General features: G+C 44.3%; 1 protein-coding gene across 1 annotated transcript; it reads right to left on the bottom strand.

Moving 5' to 3' along the window:
- On the bottom strand, positions 1-4,885 carry LOC118566200 (GDNF-inducible zinc finger protein 1-like). The gene is made up of 7 exons (XM_036147620.1): positions 3,892-4,885; positions 3,622-3,805; positions 3,381-3,547; positions 1,764-1,858; positions 1,509-1,676; positions 1,267-1,424; positions 1-1,176 (listed from the first exon to the last, which is right to left on the bottom strand). Exons 1-7 carry the CDS (start codon positions 4,845-4,847, stop codon positions 529-531), a joined length of 2,376 nt encoding a protein of 791 aa, XP_036003513.1. The 5' UTR covers positions 4,848-4,885; the 3' UTR covers positions 1-528.
- Between the last annotated feature and the right edge of the window lie 12,327 nt (positions 4,886-17,212).

Here is a 17,212-nt window from a genome sequence, read left to right on the forward strand (position 1 = left end):
TTCAGAGTAGACCCATTTTTATTTTTGGACCCGTCGGCTCACCAGCCGCAGTCGATCGAGGGAAAAGCGGCCGACTTTTTTGTAGAGCGTGGACTGGAGCAGCAATCTGAACGGAAGGACATTGCAAAATAACATGGAACTATTTAAATTATAGATGGAATGGGAGCATTTTTTTTTTACTTTGTGATCATAATCATTCACGACTACCATTTAACTACGAAAAAAAATAACTTCTACAATAGTCTAAACGGGTTAGAAATTGAGGTAAGAAGGACGTGACAACACATACTGTTGGTAGGAAACGGGGGTAAAAATATTACACAGCCTGGTGCTTAGTAATAATATTAGTAATGATGCACCGCTGTTGCAGATACACTGACTTTAAATGACATGATGGCTTTAACGTCGTTAGTATCGTTTGAATAGTGATTCACCACAAAGACCTGGACCAGAGCAAGAGAACGTTTCCTCTATGCTGAATGTTAATCTTTGGTGGTTTCTGCTTCATCTGCTGTCTTGTTCTGTCCATTATTCTGCACCTCCGTCTGCTCCCTCGTCCCCGATGATCACGGTCTCTATGTCGGGCTGCAACATGTCCCTCCCGGCCTGGGACTTCTGTTCTGAAGCTGGCGCTAAAACCGTCTGCGTGGCAGCTGCCTCCAGCAGAGACGCCGCCGAGATGGCGGAGATGTCCGAGACCGACGTCAACAAGGCCTCAGAGACCGGGACGGAGAGCGTGGGGACGGACAGGGAGCAGGAGGGCGCATCGGAGGACAACCCCTGAGCTACCGACACCGGGATGGAGAAGGGGACGGCAATGGCTGAGCCGTCTAATGACAGGGCGCCGGCCCCGCCTGTGGTCACGATGGACTGGGTCTGCGTCCCGGGCGGGACCTCGGTGTGGATAACCGTGATGGCCCCGCCGCCGCCGTGCCGGACCAGGGCGAGGGTCCCGTGACCGGCCCAGCCGGCCGGGAGAGCGACCTGCTGAGACGGGACCACCACCGTCTCCGTGCCGGCTTTCCCCGCGCCGTCTGCAGAGCTGGAGCTGTTGCTCGCTGCGCTCTTCCTTCCCTTTTCGGGCTTCTCCTTCGTAGGCGACTTGGGCTTCTTCTCCTCCACGTTGCCCTCCAGCACCACCAGGTAGGTCTTCCACGGAACGTCGGAGCCGTGGACCTGTTCAAAACAACCCCGATTAAATAAGGTTCCCCCCCTCAGAGACGCGCCTCCTTCCTCTGGCGTTTTGGCGAGAGCGGCGCTACTCACCACGGTGTGCCTGCGCAGGGTGGACTTGTCGGTGAAGGTGCGCTTGCAGAGGCCGCACATGTAGGGCTTCTCCCCCGTGTGGATGCGGTGGTGCCTCTGGAGCGCGTTGAGCTGGGTGAAGTGTTTGTTGCAGTCTTTGCAGCTGTACGGACGCTCACCTAAGCAGGCAAACCCCCAGGGGACAGATTAACCTGAGAGATGCGACCGTTTATAGTGGGGTGTGCGCGCGTAAAGACCTTTACCCGTGTGAATTTTCAAATGCTGGTTGAGGGAGTTCCTCTGGGCGAAGCCTCTGTCGCAGTACTTGCACGTGTACGGCTTGGAGCCCGTGTGGATGTTGGAGTGATGCCTCAGGTACTCTTTTGAGGCGAAGCTTTTACCGCAGGACTCGCACATGAAAGGCCTTTCCCCTAAACCCACAGAGCGCTCGTTTTAGTCCGCTGCAGAACGTTTACATGTAGGACAATAAGTGAGTAAAATCAAGTCTTTGTTTTAACCTGTGTGTGACCTCTTGTGGTAGGACAACATGTGCTTCTGGGAGAACCGGGCGTCGCACTCGTCGCATTCGAACGGCTTCTCTCCTGTGTGGGTCCTAGGCGGATACAAACGCGTCAGTGTCACACTAGTCTGACTAAAATAAAAAATAAAAAAAACAAAAAACAAACAATGGTGGTTTCAACCCACAGAACGAAAGAAACCTGATTCATGCGGTCAAAACCTTTGAGAAAGAGCTTTTAAGGGGATTATGGTTGGAAGTCAATCACCTCGGGGCTGGACTTTGACTAGGCCATTTAGAACACGTGACTATGCTTTGGCTTAAACCTTTCCCCTCTAGCTCTGCTTTCAGGGTGGCCGCCCTGCTAAAAGGTGAACCTCCGCCTTTTCACAGCTTTGAACAGGCTCCCTTCCAGGACTGCCCCATGTACAGCTCCATTCATCTTCCCCTCAGCTCTCCCCGTCTCTGCGGAGGAAAATCATCCCCACAGCATGATGCTGCTTCTACCGAGTTTTGCTATGGGGGCAGGAAACCATGATTCAGGAATGAGAGGTTAGGCCCCCCACCCCACCCCACCCCTCTCCTTTCACGTGTGTCTTGTGTCTCCTTTTGACAAACTTTAATCTGGGGTTTCTCGTGGCTTTCCATGCCTTACTTTTCCATGAAGGCCAGATTTGAGGAGGACAAAGTAATAGTTGGCCTATCGACAGATTCTCCCATCTAAGCAGTTGATCTGCGCAGCTCATATAGAGTAACCTTGGGCCTCTTGGCTGCCTCCATAATCAACGTTCCCCTCCCTGTCTCCCCCCCCCCCCCCCCCCTTCTCGGCATCTTTCTCCCTGTGTCACTTGGTTTTCATGCTGCTCTTTTTCACTAATGTCCTCCTACAAAAAACAAAACTAAATCCTTTACAGGGCTGCTGGATTTATGATGAGATTAAGTTACTCATCGCCGCACTCCATTTACTAATTTGGTGACTCGTGAAAGTATTTTGTTTCCTGCTCAATTTTTATTTAAGAATACACTGCAAAAAGGGAACTAAAAGTAAGTAACATTTTCTTGAAATGAGTATGTTTTTCCTTGATTTGAGCAACTAAATAAGACTATTTGCCAATGGAATTAGAATTTCTACCCCTAAAATAAGATAATTAGATATCCTGCATTTGAAATAAGATGATAGGATGATTTGTTCATATTTCAAGTGCAAAAATCTTATTCCATTGGCAAATAGTCTTATTTAGCTGCTCAAATCAAGGGAAAAAACACTAATTTCAAGGGGAAAAAAAACACTAATTTCAAGAAGATTTGACTTACTTTTAGTTCCCTTTTTGCAGTGTATGTGAGGGGGGCCAGGATACAGGTGTATGCCACACTTTTTAGATAAAAAAACTCCCAGGAAAACACTGTATAATTCTCCTACCGCCTCATGAGAAAGCGCCAGTTTGTGTTCGGTTTTTCTCATAAAATCCCATTAAAAACACACAAATGCTTGTGGTGGCCACAAGTCAAAACGTAGAAAGGTTCAAGGTTCAAAGAACTTTAAACGACTAATTAAAAGGATGTGTATCTTGCGGCTGAGATTCCAAACGAGAGCTGAGAAGGAAAAACAAGCCTCTACCTGTGATGCATCTTGAGGGCGGATTTCTGGGTAAACTTGGCCCTGCAGACGTCGCACTCGTACGGCTTCAGGCCCGAGTGCGTCCTCTCGTGCAGCAACAAGGCGGCTTTGGAGCTGAGGGACTTCCCGCAGTCGCCGCACACGTGCCTCATGCTCCTTTCGTGTACCTGAGACGCAGCAGGGGGAGTGAGAACCCGGTGACTCTGGGGAAAAAGAAGGGAAGTGTCTTCTAACTCCTCACCTGCTTTTTGTGCCGGACGACGTCCTTCTTGCGTTTGAAGGTCTTGGTGCAGGAATCGCAGACGAAAAGCCTCTCGCTGCTGTGGACGTGCCTCTCGTGGATCTTCAGATTGCTGCGGTTGGCGAAGGTCTGCATGCACGTCTCGCAGCGGTGGACGATGTTCGCCTTCACCCCGTGGTACGCGCTGGGGCGAGAGAACAGCTGAAAGCACGAGGAACTTCGGGGACACGGGACGAAAAAAAAAAACACGCGGCGGAGGCACCAAGTTACCTGATGTGCTTCAAGTAGCTCTTCTCGTAATGGAAGGTGCGCTGGCACTTGTTGCAGCTGAACTGGGCCTTGGACAGCCTCTTGGCTTTCTCCTCGGACTGCCCCTCCTCGTCTTCCTCGTCCTCCTCCCCCTCGTCCAGATACAACGGGTCGTGAGAGTCATTGCTCGCCGCTCCCTCCTCAGAGTCCCAACCTTTGGCCTCCTCAGAAGCTCTGGCACCGATGTCCTCCGGCACCTCCGTCTCCTCCGTCTCCTCGTCTTTGTCTTCCTCCATCTCTGGTTCGGGTTCCTCCGCGGTTATTTCCTCGGACTCGGTCCCTCGGCTTTGGTCCCTGGGACTCGCTTTGGAAGAGTAACGCAGGCGCCTGTGGAGGACTTCGCGGCCGGCCACCTTCAGCTTCAGCTTTCTTCCCTGCTTCGTTGTTTTCCTTTGAAAAGTTTTGGCCTTAAGCGTCTTTTTAGTGTCTTGCGTCTCGTGGCTTTTAGCTTTTACCTTTTCGCCGCCGGGCGAGTCGCCTCCATCCACGCCCTTGTCGTCACAGGTTCTCCTCTTGGGCCTCTCCAGAACCCCGGCGCTCAAGGCGTCGCCGCACACCACAGACAGACCCTCGCAATCCAGCAGCCGCGCCACTTCCTGAACGTCGGCGATCTTGTTCCTGGCCACCTCTATTTTCCCGGTGTAGGCGAAGTCCAGGTACTTGGAGAAGTCGCTGGAGCTCATGTTGGAGAGCGGCAGCCTGGCCCGGCCCGCGTCCCCGGAGAGGAGGAGGTTCTGGAAGTATCCGCTGGATGCAGCCAGGATCAGCTGGTGGGCCTGAAACTCCTCCACGTGCCCCTGGTAGTCCACCTCCACCGTTACGTCGCACAGTTGCCCCCGCCTCCTCATGTGATGCAGGGAGGCCAGAAGGTTTTCATGGTGGGACTTTGAGGTGAGCTGGACCACTTTGATGCCCATTTGTCGCTCCTGGCGCTGGACAGAAGAACAGAGGAGCTGAAAACACACAACCGGGCGACATGCAGTTACTACAGAGACCTGCAGCACGTTCCATTCTTAAGGCGGTGACCTGACAGCGAGTATTTTCTTGGCTTTTATCTTGAATTTTCTTCAGCTTGAACGAAAAAATGTAAAAAACAAAACAAAAAAACTGTTTAAGCGATTTATCAGAGGAATGTGTACAATCAGAGAGTTTTGGTGAAAAGACTATGAAGCTAAAGAATTAATTTTTCTTTTTTTAGGGTGGGGGGGAGGCATAGTCTTTTCCGCATCATCTAACTTAAATGTTAAATAAACAGCACCGTCGAAAAGCTCTGAGTCTCTTGCTTTCAATGAATCAGACTTTCTAGTTATATTATAACGCACCAATGACCAATAATTCTTCACGTTTATCTCTGGACCTCAGTCTTCATTTACTCGTCCAATAAACCCCACCAGCAGGCCTAGAAAGGGCTCCTTCTCTTCAGAGAAGAACAAGCGGCGCATCTACAGATTAACAAAATCTATAAAAGATAAACTGGATTCCTAAACCGTCCGACGCCCTCGTCACACGGCTTTCAGCTTCCGTGAGTATTCACGTCCCCTTTCCTCTGACACCCCTAAATAAAACCGCGCTCCACTAACTGCCCTGTAAACGTCAAGTAAAATAAATCCAGCTGCTCCGTCAAGAACTTGGGATTTATTAATTTTTTTAGAGAACAGAGCATCATGAACACATCCAGCAGGGCAGGGACAAAGTTGCGGAGAGGTTTAATGCAGGTTTCGGTCTTAAAACTATTTCCCAGTTTCACCGCGGATGGACACACCTTCCTGATGGTTAAACACGGCGGTGGCAACATGATGCTGAGGGGTGGTGGGGGCCTTGCTCTGACGGGAACAGGAAAGTTGATGAGAGGATGGATGGGGAGGAAGCAGGGCAAGAAAACCACTTAGAGGCTGCAAAGGGCTCCAGAGTCCAGACCTAAATCTAATTTGGTGTCTGGCTGCTTGCGAACAGATGCTCTCCATCTACTGTGACTTAGTTGGAGCTGTTTTGCAAAGACAAGAAATGTCCTGGTTCCGCCCCTGGTCTGTTTTCCTATTCCTTGCAGGCACAACTTTCAAACTGACTGCTACACTTCTCACTTTCTGTACGCGCTAACATTTTAGGGGTGGTTTATTACTTAATACACATCTCTTAAACCTGAACCCGGCTAAAGCAACTGTCCTTCCTTACAGTGTAAAATGGAGCATAATGTCTCGGTAAAGCTGACATATTGTTTTTATATTTGCAGCGTGGTTCGTCTTCACAAGAACAAACGCTACTTTCCCCACATAACCCATCGCCCCGGGCTGACATTGGCTGCCGCTCGGGGTAAATGCTAGCACTAGCATCGCAGACAGCGGCTAAGGTGGCTAAAGTGGCCGTAAACCAAACGTGCTCGCGGGCTAGCGAACAGGCTGCGCCGCTCACCGCACGCGGAGGAGCGCAGCGGTGACCGCGCGTAACCAGCTAACCATGCAGCAGGAGATGAGTTTTCTTACCGTAAACTCGGTAAAATGGCAACCCTTCACTTCCACGGCGGAAGGCACTTCCTGCTTGAAGTCCCTCACAAAGAGCGATTCAGGCTCTCCGCAGCGGCGACATCCGGTGACACGGTCGCTGGATTTGGATTAAGTCCTTCGTTGTGGGCAAGGCTCGCTTTGTTTTGATTGTGTTTATTTTAACTATCGACTGCTGCGTTTACGTTACCGAGATTAAACGAGCGCACCCGATATTGCGCTCTGGTTATTTCGCATATTCTCAGCTCTCTCTTAAGAATCATTTTTGGCCTTGTAGCGAATTATTTGCAGAAATCTGGCGTTTCATTTATTTTATTTCAATGATGTTTAGTAGATACTATTCACAGTTAAGCATGCTGGAGGGTGATTAGAGGATACACTTTGGCTGTCTGGGTAGCTGCTTCGAGAGTCATCCTTAAATAAAGCAATATTACCGTAACGTTCAAAACAAATAACAGGAAAATTAATGCGTTTTTACACGCATTGATCCGGAATGTCCACGCGATGGCGGCATTGCGCAAAGAGAAGACATCTTTGACTGTCTCGTGCTTTTGTAGCGATAAGCGTGCGCCATATTGGGCAGGGAGACGTCAGCCATGCAAACCATTCAGGTAAATGACAGGGATCCGCTTTAGACTTCTAATGAAAACATTCTTTAAAAAAAAAAAGAAAACGTGAAACAAAAATTCAGTTCAGCATTATGTTTATGTTCCTCACCAAGATACCTATGTATGTATAAAAGCAACGTATGCTTCCATAACAGTCCAACCATTCAAAAATCCATAAACATATAGGGCCGCTAATAATCTTTGGGTGACACACTTCAACCAAAAGCCATAAGTCTCACTATTAGGACCGGCTAATGGACAATTAAAAGTACAACATTATAGACAAATAAATTAATAAAGTCGGTTGCCTCTTGTCCTCAGTCCCTGCTACTAAATTTGCCACAGCTTTCCTCTTTGGTCTCTTGATCACTAAAATTTCTTCAGAAAAAACAAGAAGAGGGCACTCCATATAATTGAAAAAGTTATTGAATAAATATTGTTGTGTGCAATTCGAAACACCATTGGTACATGTATAGTCTTTTTTTATTATTATTGTAGCATGCAATATAATTTTATAGGCTTAATTAAATTGTTTTGTTTACACAGCAGTATAAAATGACAAGATCCCATGAATAATACAAAAACAATAGGATGTTCTGTGACCATATGGAAGCATAAATTCAACAAAAAACGTATTCGTCTTGAAGCTCAGTTAAAGCTAATATGTGTGATAAACCTTATTTGAAATCACACCTTAAGATACTTTGGATTCCCCCACTCTCAAATATTGTGGAAAAGGTTTACCGAATCCTAACATTGAGCTTTGGTTGAGGAAGCACGTTTAGGATGAAGTTAAGGTACATTTTAGATAGTCTTCACAGAAACCAAAAATGAATTAGTCCTTAAAAGAGGTTATGAGTAGGAAAATTGGAATGGCGCAGCAAAAATGTAAGGAACATGATTATTGAAATATATGAAATACTTTGTACAAAAGCTATTTTTGGTAATGACACTTTTTTTTTAATCATGTATGGAGGAACTAGTTCCTTACATCGCTCAGGTGGGATTTTGACCCATTCTTCCAATCAAACTGTCTTCATATCTTTAAGGTTCTGTAGAGATTATCCTTTGCTGTTTTTGTTCGTCACTACTGTCTTGCCGGGAAATCCACACTCATTTCATCCTCAGTTTCTTATCAACTCATGTGCTGGTACATTTCTGCATTATCCTGTCTGCCAGGCAGCACTATATGTTGTTAAACACCATATGGTACTCATCTGAACAGACTGGTTTGTCCAAATTTTCTGCAACAAATTTTAGACCAGCGTAAATAAGCACTCTTTTTCAGCTGTTATTGTGTTTCTGGGTAAAACTGCGTTATTTCCAGGTTTTTCTGAAGCTCCCTGTGAGTGCCCCCAATGTTGCTTTTAATATTTATTCCATGTCCCACAGCACTTCAGTCCACATAACCTAACTTATGAACTCATTTGTTTTGATCTGTTTGTATGTGTGAATTTCTTGAGGTTTTTAATCAACGTCTCATTTGGATTTAATGTAAGTAGGAATCTTAGAAATATATGCAATAAACAAACAACATTGATGTGTATCTTGCTTGTTTTATCTGCTGTAAACTGTATAACTACCGTGATTAAAAACGGCATCATCAAGCGGAATGTTAACCGACACGATCCGATTTTAGCTCTAATGGATCAGATTTCTAAAACACGGTTTTTAAAGGTGTGAATGGCTTGTATACAGGACACAACTTCTCAACAGAAATTGGTGAGTAAAATTATAAAAACTGTTCAACTTTATGAAAGTCTGAAAGTTTTGTCCCATCCCAAGCTGAAGATGTCCTGGTGTTTGTACTTTGCTTTTCATTGTTTTTGCATCCTGATCGTTTAAAGGTTGTTTTATGTCATTATTAGGGTCTTGGCATATCTAGTTCATTCCTTTGTGTCAAGTTTTCTTTCTTGTTTCTTGTGTCCTGTTCCTCTATGCATTCTGGAATAGACTCTTATGTTAATATTAGTCTTTTTTCCCTTTGGGTTTGCAGATCCCTTTGTGTTTGGTTCAGCTCTCTTTGTGTTCCCTCTGTGTTAATTAGTCTGCTTCCCTGAGTGTTCCTGCTCTGTATTCTCCCCCATTTGCTCTGCATCCCTCTGATTAGACTTACCTGGTTTCAATGGCTCCCTCCACTCCTCCTCAGTGTTTAAGCTCCTTGGCTTTCATTGTTCTCTGTTGGTTTCTTTTGTTTACACTTGCCTTGATCTGTGGCCTGCTCTCCTCGCGCCTTCCACGTACGTTTTAATGTTCTTCTTATTAAATCCTTCATATTAACCACGTCGCTCCTCGTTTCCTGTCCTGCTTTAACTTCACACCCTATGAAACCAGATGCATTATGTTGATTTTGCGCAATTTTACTGGTGGAATTTTTTTAAGTAAAGAATATGTAAGGTAGTCATTCAGTTAGAAACCACAATAATAAGCAGCATTAAAAAAGATCAAACTTGGATAAATAGCTAGTGGGAGCAAGTTTGAGCTCATAAATTGACTGTTGTTAGTAAATGATGAGATTTTTATGGGAAAAATGCCCTTCCAAAGTGTGAGTTTTTATTTGTGTGGTTCTTCTTTTTAAGAACAAAAGTTTAAGCAGCTTCAGTCCTGAGCTGAAAGCCTAATCTCTGATGTCTAATCTTGGGTCCGTTCTCACCACCGAAAATGGTGGCATTGCTGATGTTCACAATTCCTTGCCACGTGGCATCTCATGCTACAATAAGAACTCAGATCTAAATGTGTTCCCTTTGTGCTCAATCACCAGGCTAACTACAATTGTTGCTGAATCCAGAGCATTACAGTGCATACAGTGTATGAAAAGACACATAACCTTTTTCCCCCTAAAGTTTGACAATACATCCGACTAAAGGTTTCTTGTTTTTGGTCAGATAGGATTACACAAAGTATATAGTATTTTAGCTGGCCAAATGCCAGAATAATGATGTGATATTTTAAAAATAACTTTCTTAAAATTTACGTTTTCGTACACTAACATTATTACACTTAACAAAATTACACCATTTTCACATAACTGTGCAGTGTTCACTTGTTAAAACAATTACACACAAGTATGAATGAGTATAAAGCGCTCAGGAAGAAACAGCTTCTTGCATTTCATAGAGGAACTGTTTTGGCATCGGAATTAGTAAATTAATCACGGGACAAAAGCAATAGACTTTGTCAAGATGCTGCCTGAAGCCAGTAAGAATGTCATTATGCATTATAAAATAATATGGAAGACCACGTAGGTTGGAAGAAGCCTTTACAGCAAAAAACAAGAAAATAAAACACAGATTACGGTTTCCAAATGCACACAGGGGCAAAGACCTTAATGTCCTAGGCTCTAATTGAACCCAATTATAAGTGTTTGGTCATAATGGCCATCGTTACATTTGGAGGACTAAGGAGGAAGGGATATTATGTGGAATTATTGAAGCAATATCTCAAGACATCAGCAGGAAATTAAAGTCGGAGTGCAAATGGTTCCTCTTAAGAGAAAATCTGGCACAGTGCTGGTTTAGTTAATACGTGGCTTAAGGACAACGAAGGCATTGCTTCAGAGTGGCCGTCACAAAGCAACAAGCTGAATCATAGAAAGTTTGGGGCCAGAGCTGAAAAGATGCGTGCGAACAAGGCGGCTTATAAACCTCACTTGGTTACATTAGTTCTGTGTGGAAGAATGGGCCAAAATCCTAAGTTTAATTTAATATCATTGAGGGGAAAAAAGATTGTCTTTTTATTTAGTATACATACATATCTGTGTTCAACTTTAATTAAGCTGGCCAATAATAATGTATTTCTCAGTATTTCATACACTTAAACTATAGAAGCCTCACCGCTGGTTGACTTTTATTCGAGGAATCAATGAGGTACAACTGTTACAGTAGCGATTAAACTGGTTAAGGTTGCATTTAGGACTCTTTTGCAAACGGGACAGCCATATTGAAAATATGAGATTTCGGTCAGTGAGCAACATCTGGCTTTCCAAGTCAAAATGCTGGCTTCAATGGGCATTCCAGTTGATTTTTGTGACTTGTAATTTAGTCTACCAAGTCCAAATACAGTACAACTATAATACTTAACTAATTAATATGAACTATATATAGACAAAAACTAAAAGTAATATTACAGTGCTGTCAACTGACTGGGAGTGCTACAGTAATGCAAACGCATTCAGGCTAAGACATATCATCTGCAGAGTTGCAAAATGCTGTCATTCCAAAGTTGTATGGAAAGCTACTTGGGAAGTCACTGGGGAACTGCTGCCAAGTGTGTTTTCTCCTCAGGAAATCCATATACCTTACATTTGTCCTAATGAATTCTGCAAACCCTCAGTCCGCTCTGTTCCGGTGAGTCATGCTTCTCCCGGATCAACTGTGTGCACACTTCAGCTCTGACCTGGAACATTGTGTTCGACCAGCTTTTATTAGAATACTCCTATAACACACACAATTCCCGCAGATGACACTTAACTTGCGACCTGGACACTAGAGATCCTCATATCCTGCACAATAACTCCAGATACTATCGTATACTAAGAATTTAGAGGTATCGAGGCAGATATGAGTCAGTCTAAACTTAATTGAAATTCTCATTTAATGGAATTTCATTAGACCATACCTTTACACTTTTTGGTGAAGATGGAAGTTTTTTGTTTTTTTTTCGATGGATGAGCTTAGCTTTTCATTTATTGAAGGGTTTTTATCCAGTGAACGGTTAAATCGCTGGAACAACGGAAAGCTAAACAAACAGACTGGCTCTGAATGGAAAAGTTAATAAACTTCTCTTTTCTTACCATTGCAATATATGTCACTATATAGAAAAAAATGCATCTTGCAATCTGAAAATGAAAGGTGAACATTAAAGCCATCTTGGTTTCAGGAGTTGCTGTCTGCAGCGTCAAACTCTGCATTGTCAGAATGAAAACGGCAGACAGGAACAGGCTCTATTCATCGCTGCCAGACGTGCGTGATCAGGGCGATAAACATAATGCCTGATCGTTGAAAGAACAAAAGGTCAAACAGTCATTTTAGCAGCATGTCTTTTTAATTTACCTTCAGCAGGGATATTAGCTGACTTTTTGCGTCGCTCAAGGGCACGTCATGTCACTCAAAGGTGCACAGGATGTTGGCTTGTGAAAGTCAAGGTTTCACGTATTCCCTGCTAATAAATACCCGGCTGTCTGAGCGGGGCCAGTAAAACTCCCGGAGATTCATCGCCGGCGTGGTGACAGAGATGAAGCGTAGATGCTTGCTGCAAGGTGAAGGCAAAACATTTGCACATCTTTGGGGTCGTGTTTGCTCTGCTGCGACGGAATCCTCCAATCTACAGAAAATATTCTTGCTGGCGTTCCACGGTGTACAAAAAGCGGAACAAAGCCTGCGATGTGTAATTGAAAAGCAGCAGATTATTGAAGCTCGCTGAGTACACAGAAGAGAGAGAGAGAGAGAAAAGAATGCAACACTTCTCTGGTGGTGATTTTTGTCTGGGCTCGAGTCTACGTCCGGGCTGTTAAAAAACACCCCGACGTGACTGCAGTGAGGGTAAGTCCGCCAGTCAGTGTCCTTACAGGACCTCTCTGCAGCTTCTGAACAGGACCGACTCATAATCGCAGCAGACAAAGTCGACCAGTGACGGCGAACACCAGAACATTTTATGGAAGTTTGGACAGTGGAGGTCCAAGAATAACCACAGTCGTCCTTTTTGTGCTCGCCCAAATCACCGCACAGTTGTTGCCAGACCATCGACGCTGTAGTCCAACACAGCAACTCTGTGGTATCCTTCCCTTCCTCTTCACTCAGTAACCTCTGTTAGCAGAAAACACATTAAATACGGTCTTTTTTGTGTGTGTGTGTGTTTCACCAGACATAAATGTGTTTTTTGTTGTTTTTACAGCGCTCCAGCTTTAAGTTGCACTTTATTGATTTTGTACAAAAACTGGAACGCGGTTGTAGTTATTTTAGAAAAAGAACACAAATCTCGACAATTATTTACTTGAGGAAGAAATTAGGATTCAGTTATTTAACTTGTTTACGCAGGTCAGTTGAGGGCAAGTTTATTTTGCCAGAATACACAGAGCATACCAGGCATGTCTAGTCTATCCTGAACCTCTCCAACTTAAAACCCTTCCCTCTATTCTTTTCATTTTAAGCTGGCTTGACGCCCCACCACAGTAGACTAGTCCAAAGCATTGGTTGAATCCATGACTTCATGGCAACATGAGAAACCAGTAATTCACAAAAAATGCAGAAGCCTCCACATACGTGCACAGTGACTCCAGAGATGGTAGAGAACCTTTAAGCAATTACATTTTGCCGACTGGAGCAAAAGCCATTTCAATTTGCGTTGGGTTTTTATGGCAAGCAATGTCTTCTATGTGTTTTCAACTGGAAGCTAAATACAAAAAGGGGGGGGGGGCATAAATGTATTTTTCATTAAGGCATGGAAAAGAAGCAACTAAATCAAAAAGCTGAACTTGCACATCAGTATGATCTGCGGTGCAGTTTAAGCAGCAGGACTGGTACATTTTGCATTGGATTAAAGGCAAAATGAGACCAGTTTAAACCCTTTTCTATATGCAGGTCAAGACAACACTTTTTTTTTACAGGATACATACATAAGATACAAAACAACGGTAGCATAACAAGTGTTTCCAAGAGTAACATACTGCAGTCGCAGGGCAACACCATTTTTACAATCAAGGCCAAAGGTACACATCAGAAATCTAATGAAATCACCCGAAGTCAGTCCCAAGAGGAAGTTGATGAAATTATACTAAATCCACTGACCTTAGGTTTAGATTTACTTGTCATTCTCTTGCTCTACGATTTTTGGCACAAATGGAACCCCATACTTAAACCCACTACATACTGTATACAGCTTCCATTACATAAGCCCGTTAGATACACACCTTATACAGACTCATAAACACACCACAAGACACATGAACTTATTTTTGGCTCAAATGGAACCCCATACTTAAACCCACTACATACTGTATACAGCTTCCATTACATAAGCACGTTAGATACACACCTTACACAGACTCACAAACACATCACAAGACACATTAACTTATTTTTGGCTCAAATGGAACTCCATACTACGAAGGAGAAGAAATGTCCAAAACGTATAGCATTGATTGTAAAAATGGCGGTGCACAGCGAGTGTAGTAGGGTGCCTCTCAGTGTAAGGAGAGCAGAGAAACCTCAGAGTCCTTTGCATCAGAGAAATGCAGTAGTCAGCAAAATGTAATGCAGCATAATATGTTGAGGATGGTGCCGTTTCTTTTTTCCCTTAAATATGTACAGCATATTTAAATCACTGAATGTAGTTAGACAAGCTGCATGAAGATCTCAGTCAGATATTAGTGTTATGCATCAACTGGCCAAGTTGCTGTAAGATGTATTAAGGAGCAACTTTTGGTAAGACCTAAATATTAAGCTGCATTTTTGATGTATCTTGTTTGCAGTTTCACTAAATGTCTTCTTACCCTGCCTCTCGACCATTGAATGCTGGAGATAGGCACCAGCACCCCTCGCGACCCCACAAGGGACAAGCGGAACAGAAAATGGATGAATGGATAAATGTCTTCTTTTTTTGGTCTGCATTGATAACCACACAATTACCGGCGTGTCCCTGTGAACCTTGGGTATGTCTAAACAGGACAGCTCGTTGCAGTGTTTGCTGCTGTGTCTAAGATCAAATTAGGCCTGATCAAGTTGCCATGATTTGTGGGTCTTTGTGTTTTGTGACTAGTTTTGTATTTGTCACATTTTGGGTTGTTTAATTTAACGTTAATGGTGTGCCACACACAATTTGTTTCATTCCATTCATTTGCATTATGATTCTTAGCTCTTTCTTGCGTTCTGTTCTTTTGGTATTTGTTTAGATTCACCTTTTAATGTAAGTATTTAGCTTTTGGTTCAGTAATATCCTTTTACCCCCGTTTTAGTTCCGTCCATTTTGATATTTGATTTGTCACTTTCCCTGAGCTCAGTTAGTCTCGCCAACGTCTCCGGCCATTCAGCTTGCAATTAAAATCCAGTCACATCTTTTACCTGTTAGATTCTCGAGTTGCCCTTTCCATCCATGGCAGTTTTCCTGTGCTCCTGATGCTTCTTGTAGTTCCTCTCGTGCCTGTTCTTGTCCTTAGTCCTTAATAAATTAATACTTGCCTTTTGCTCTTCCTGTCTGACTGAAACTGGGTAAAACAGGTTAGTCCTTCCAAATGAGACGATGCATCTAAATCGGAGGTTTCCATTGAAAGCCATGCATGGCTCTTTCGCTTTATCAACAAAAAGCCCATGGAGAAGAAGCGTAACCCAGCCTCGTGGCTGAGCTATGACTGACCACCAGAGACGAAGCGCTGGCTTCTTACAAGAAGTCACTTCACACTACACGACATCCCGTTCTTTGCGTCCCTGACTGCGTTCTCTGCCAGAATGAGAACATTCTCGTTTAAAAATAGTCAAACATACAAGTAAAGAGCTCCCAGAGATTGAAATGGGATTGAAAACCCCAGGCCAATCTCAAAATAAGTTAAAGATTTAGTTCTCTCTTCTTGGGATTGACAAAGCAGGTATATAGACTCAAAGGGCATTTCTTAAGAGCTCCTTTCAGCGTTTGAATGATGGAGGTGTAGCTGTGATATTATTATTTCTCAAATGTAAAACTTTAAATTCCCACATTTATATCTGCCTTCGCTCCTTGAGAGACCATTTGTTTACATATGAGAATGGTGACCCAGAAGTTCCATATACAATTTGTGCAAAGCATCGTGGGCTGCTGCTATGAGGTGGTTAGGGAAAGCACGTAACATCTACAGTATTTCATGTACATTGCTCAATAAGTATTGCTGAGTTGTACAGCATCTGTATGGCATTCCTGAGCGGAACTGGTGAGTGGTGAGGATATTTATGTTTCCATCCTGAGCCCATCCTGATCTCCATTACCAGAGATAAGCAGATAGGACGTATGGACGGCTGGATGAACGGATAGATTTTAATGCTTGTTAAGACAGATTCAGACTTGGTAGACTCAATGCAATGGGTTCCGACCAGCAATGACCCTTCGCAATCATACTTGTGAACTTATCTGGGCAGTGAGGTTTAGCAAAAAAAAAAAATGTAATTCATGTTTAATAAATAAGCTGCAAGCATAACCTATGAATGGTATCTGTTCCTCGGCCACTGAAGGGGCTCGGTTTCACCGAACAGAGATGTTTTTTTTCTCTCTCTCTCTCTCTCCCTCTCTTCTGCCTGCCTGGTTTAGAAAATACTTTCCTTTCATTGATGAAAAGATATACAGCATTCAGAGATGAAATTACTTTCCAAATGGCCTCTGACTCACTATCTCTATTCCCAGCGCTCTCTCGATCTCCCCCTCCCTCCCTGCCTCCCTCCCTCCTTCCCCCCCCACCCCACCTTCACTTGTCCTTGTGAATGTTCTGTCTATTGTAACTGTATACGGCACTTAGCACTTTAGACGGCAGAAAACCAGCTCAAGGACTGCCGCCCACTCTTGTGATGCTCATAAATAGACTATTTGTCCAGGCTTACCAAGCACCTTACCCACTGAGCGCGTGTGGGTGCGTGTGGACATTGTGTAGCTCGTACTGAAATAGAACTTCGCTGCTGTCGTGTGAGGGCGGATTGGAGCCTGTAGCGAGAGAGATACCAGTTTGTACAGGAGGGCCGGTTGTTGTGTGGCTGAAAATCAACTGCAGTGACTCAAAAGTCTATCCCCTGGCGTTCTTCGGTTTCCCGCCTGCAGCCCGCTAAAACAGGTGTCACCTCTGCAAAGTTGCTTGTTTTTTTTTTTGTTTTTTTTTCAGAACACAACACTCTCCTAAACTGCGTGGGATCCATTCGACCATCAGCACATTCCTGGAGAGCTGGATCCCCAGAAGCAACAACTCCTCCCTCCCCTCTTCCCTTCCCTTCCCTTCCTTCCTTCCTTCCTTCCTGCCTGCCGCCCTCGTGTCATCTCCTTCGCTGCCGTGGATTGCATCACTCGTCTGCTTCTCGGGGCTCCTCCCGCTCGGACCCTTTAATCACATTTGGCACAAGTACGAATCACCCGAGCAAATATGCGCCACAGTCTCGCACACACATCCACGGCGGGCAGGAGGCACCCGCGTCGGTCCTCGTCCCTGGTTTTGTGGCTTCAGCTGGAATT

The sequence above is a fragment of the Fundulus heteroclitus genome, chromosome 15 (genome assembly GCF_011125445.2).
Source record: "Fundulus heteroclitus isolate FHET01 chromosome 15, MU-UCD_Fhet_4.1, whole genome shotgun sequence".
Lineage (NCBI taxonomy): Eukaryota > Metazoa > Chordata > Actinopteri > Cyprinodontiformes > Fundulidae > Fundulus > Fundulus heteroclitus.

Bases quoted from the DNA above. Each gene is read 5' to 3' on its own strand.
- LOC118566200 (XM_036147620.1), bottom strand. From the start codon at position 4,847: ATGGGCATCAAAGTGGTCCAGCTCACCTCAAAGTCCCACCATGAAAAC. The intron at 3,548-3,621 runs GTGAGGAGTTAG...GCTGCGTCTCAG, and splicing joins TCGTCCGGCACAAAAAGCAG to GTACACGAAAGGAGCATGAG. The intron at 1,177-1,266 runs GTGAGTAGCGCC...TGTTTTGAACAG, and splicing joins CCCTGCGCAGGCACACCGTG to GTCCACGGCTCCGACGTTCC.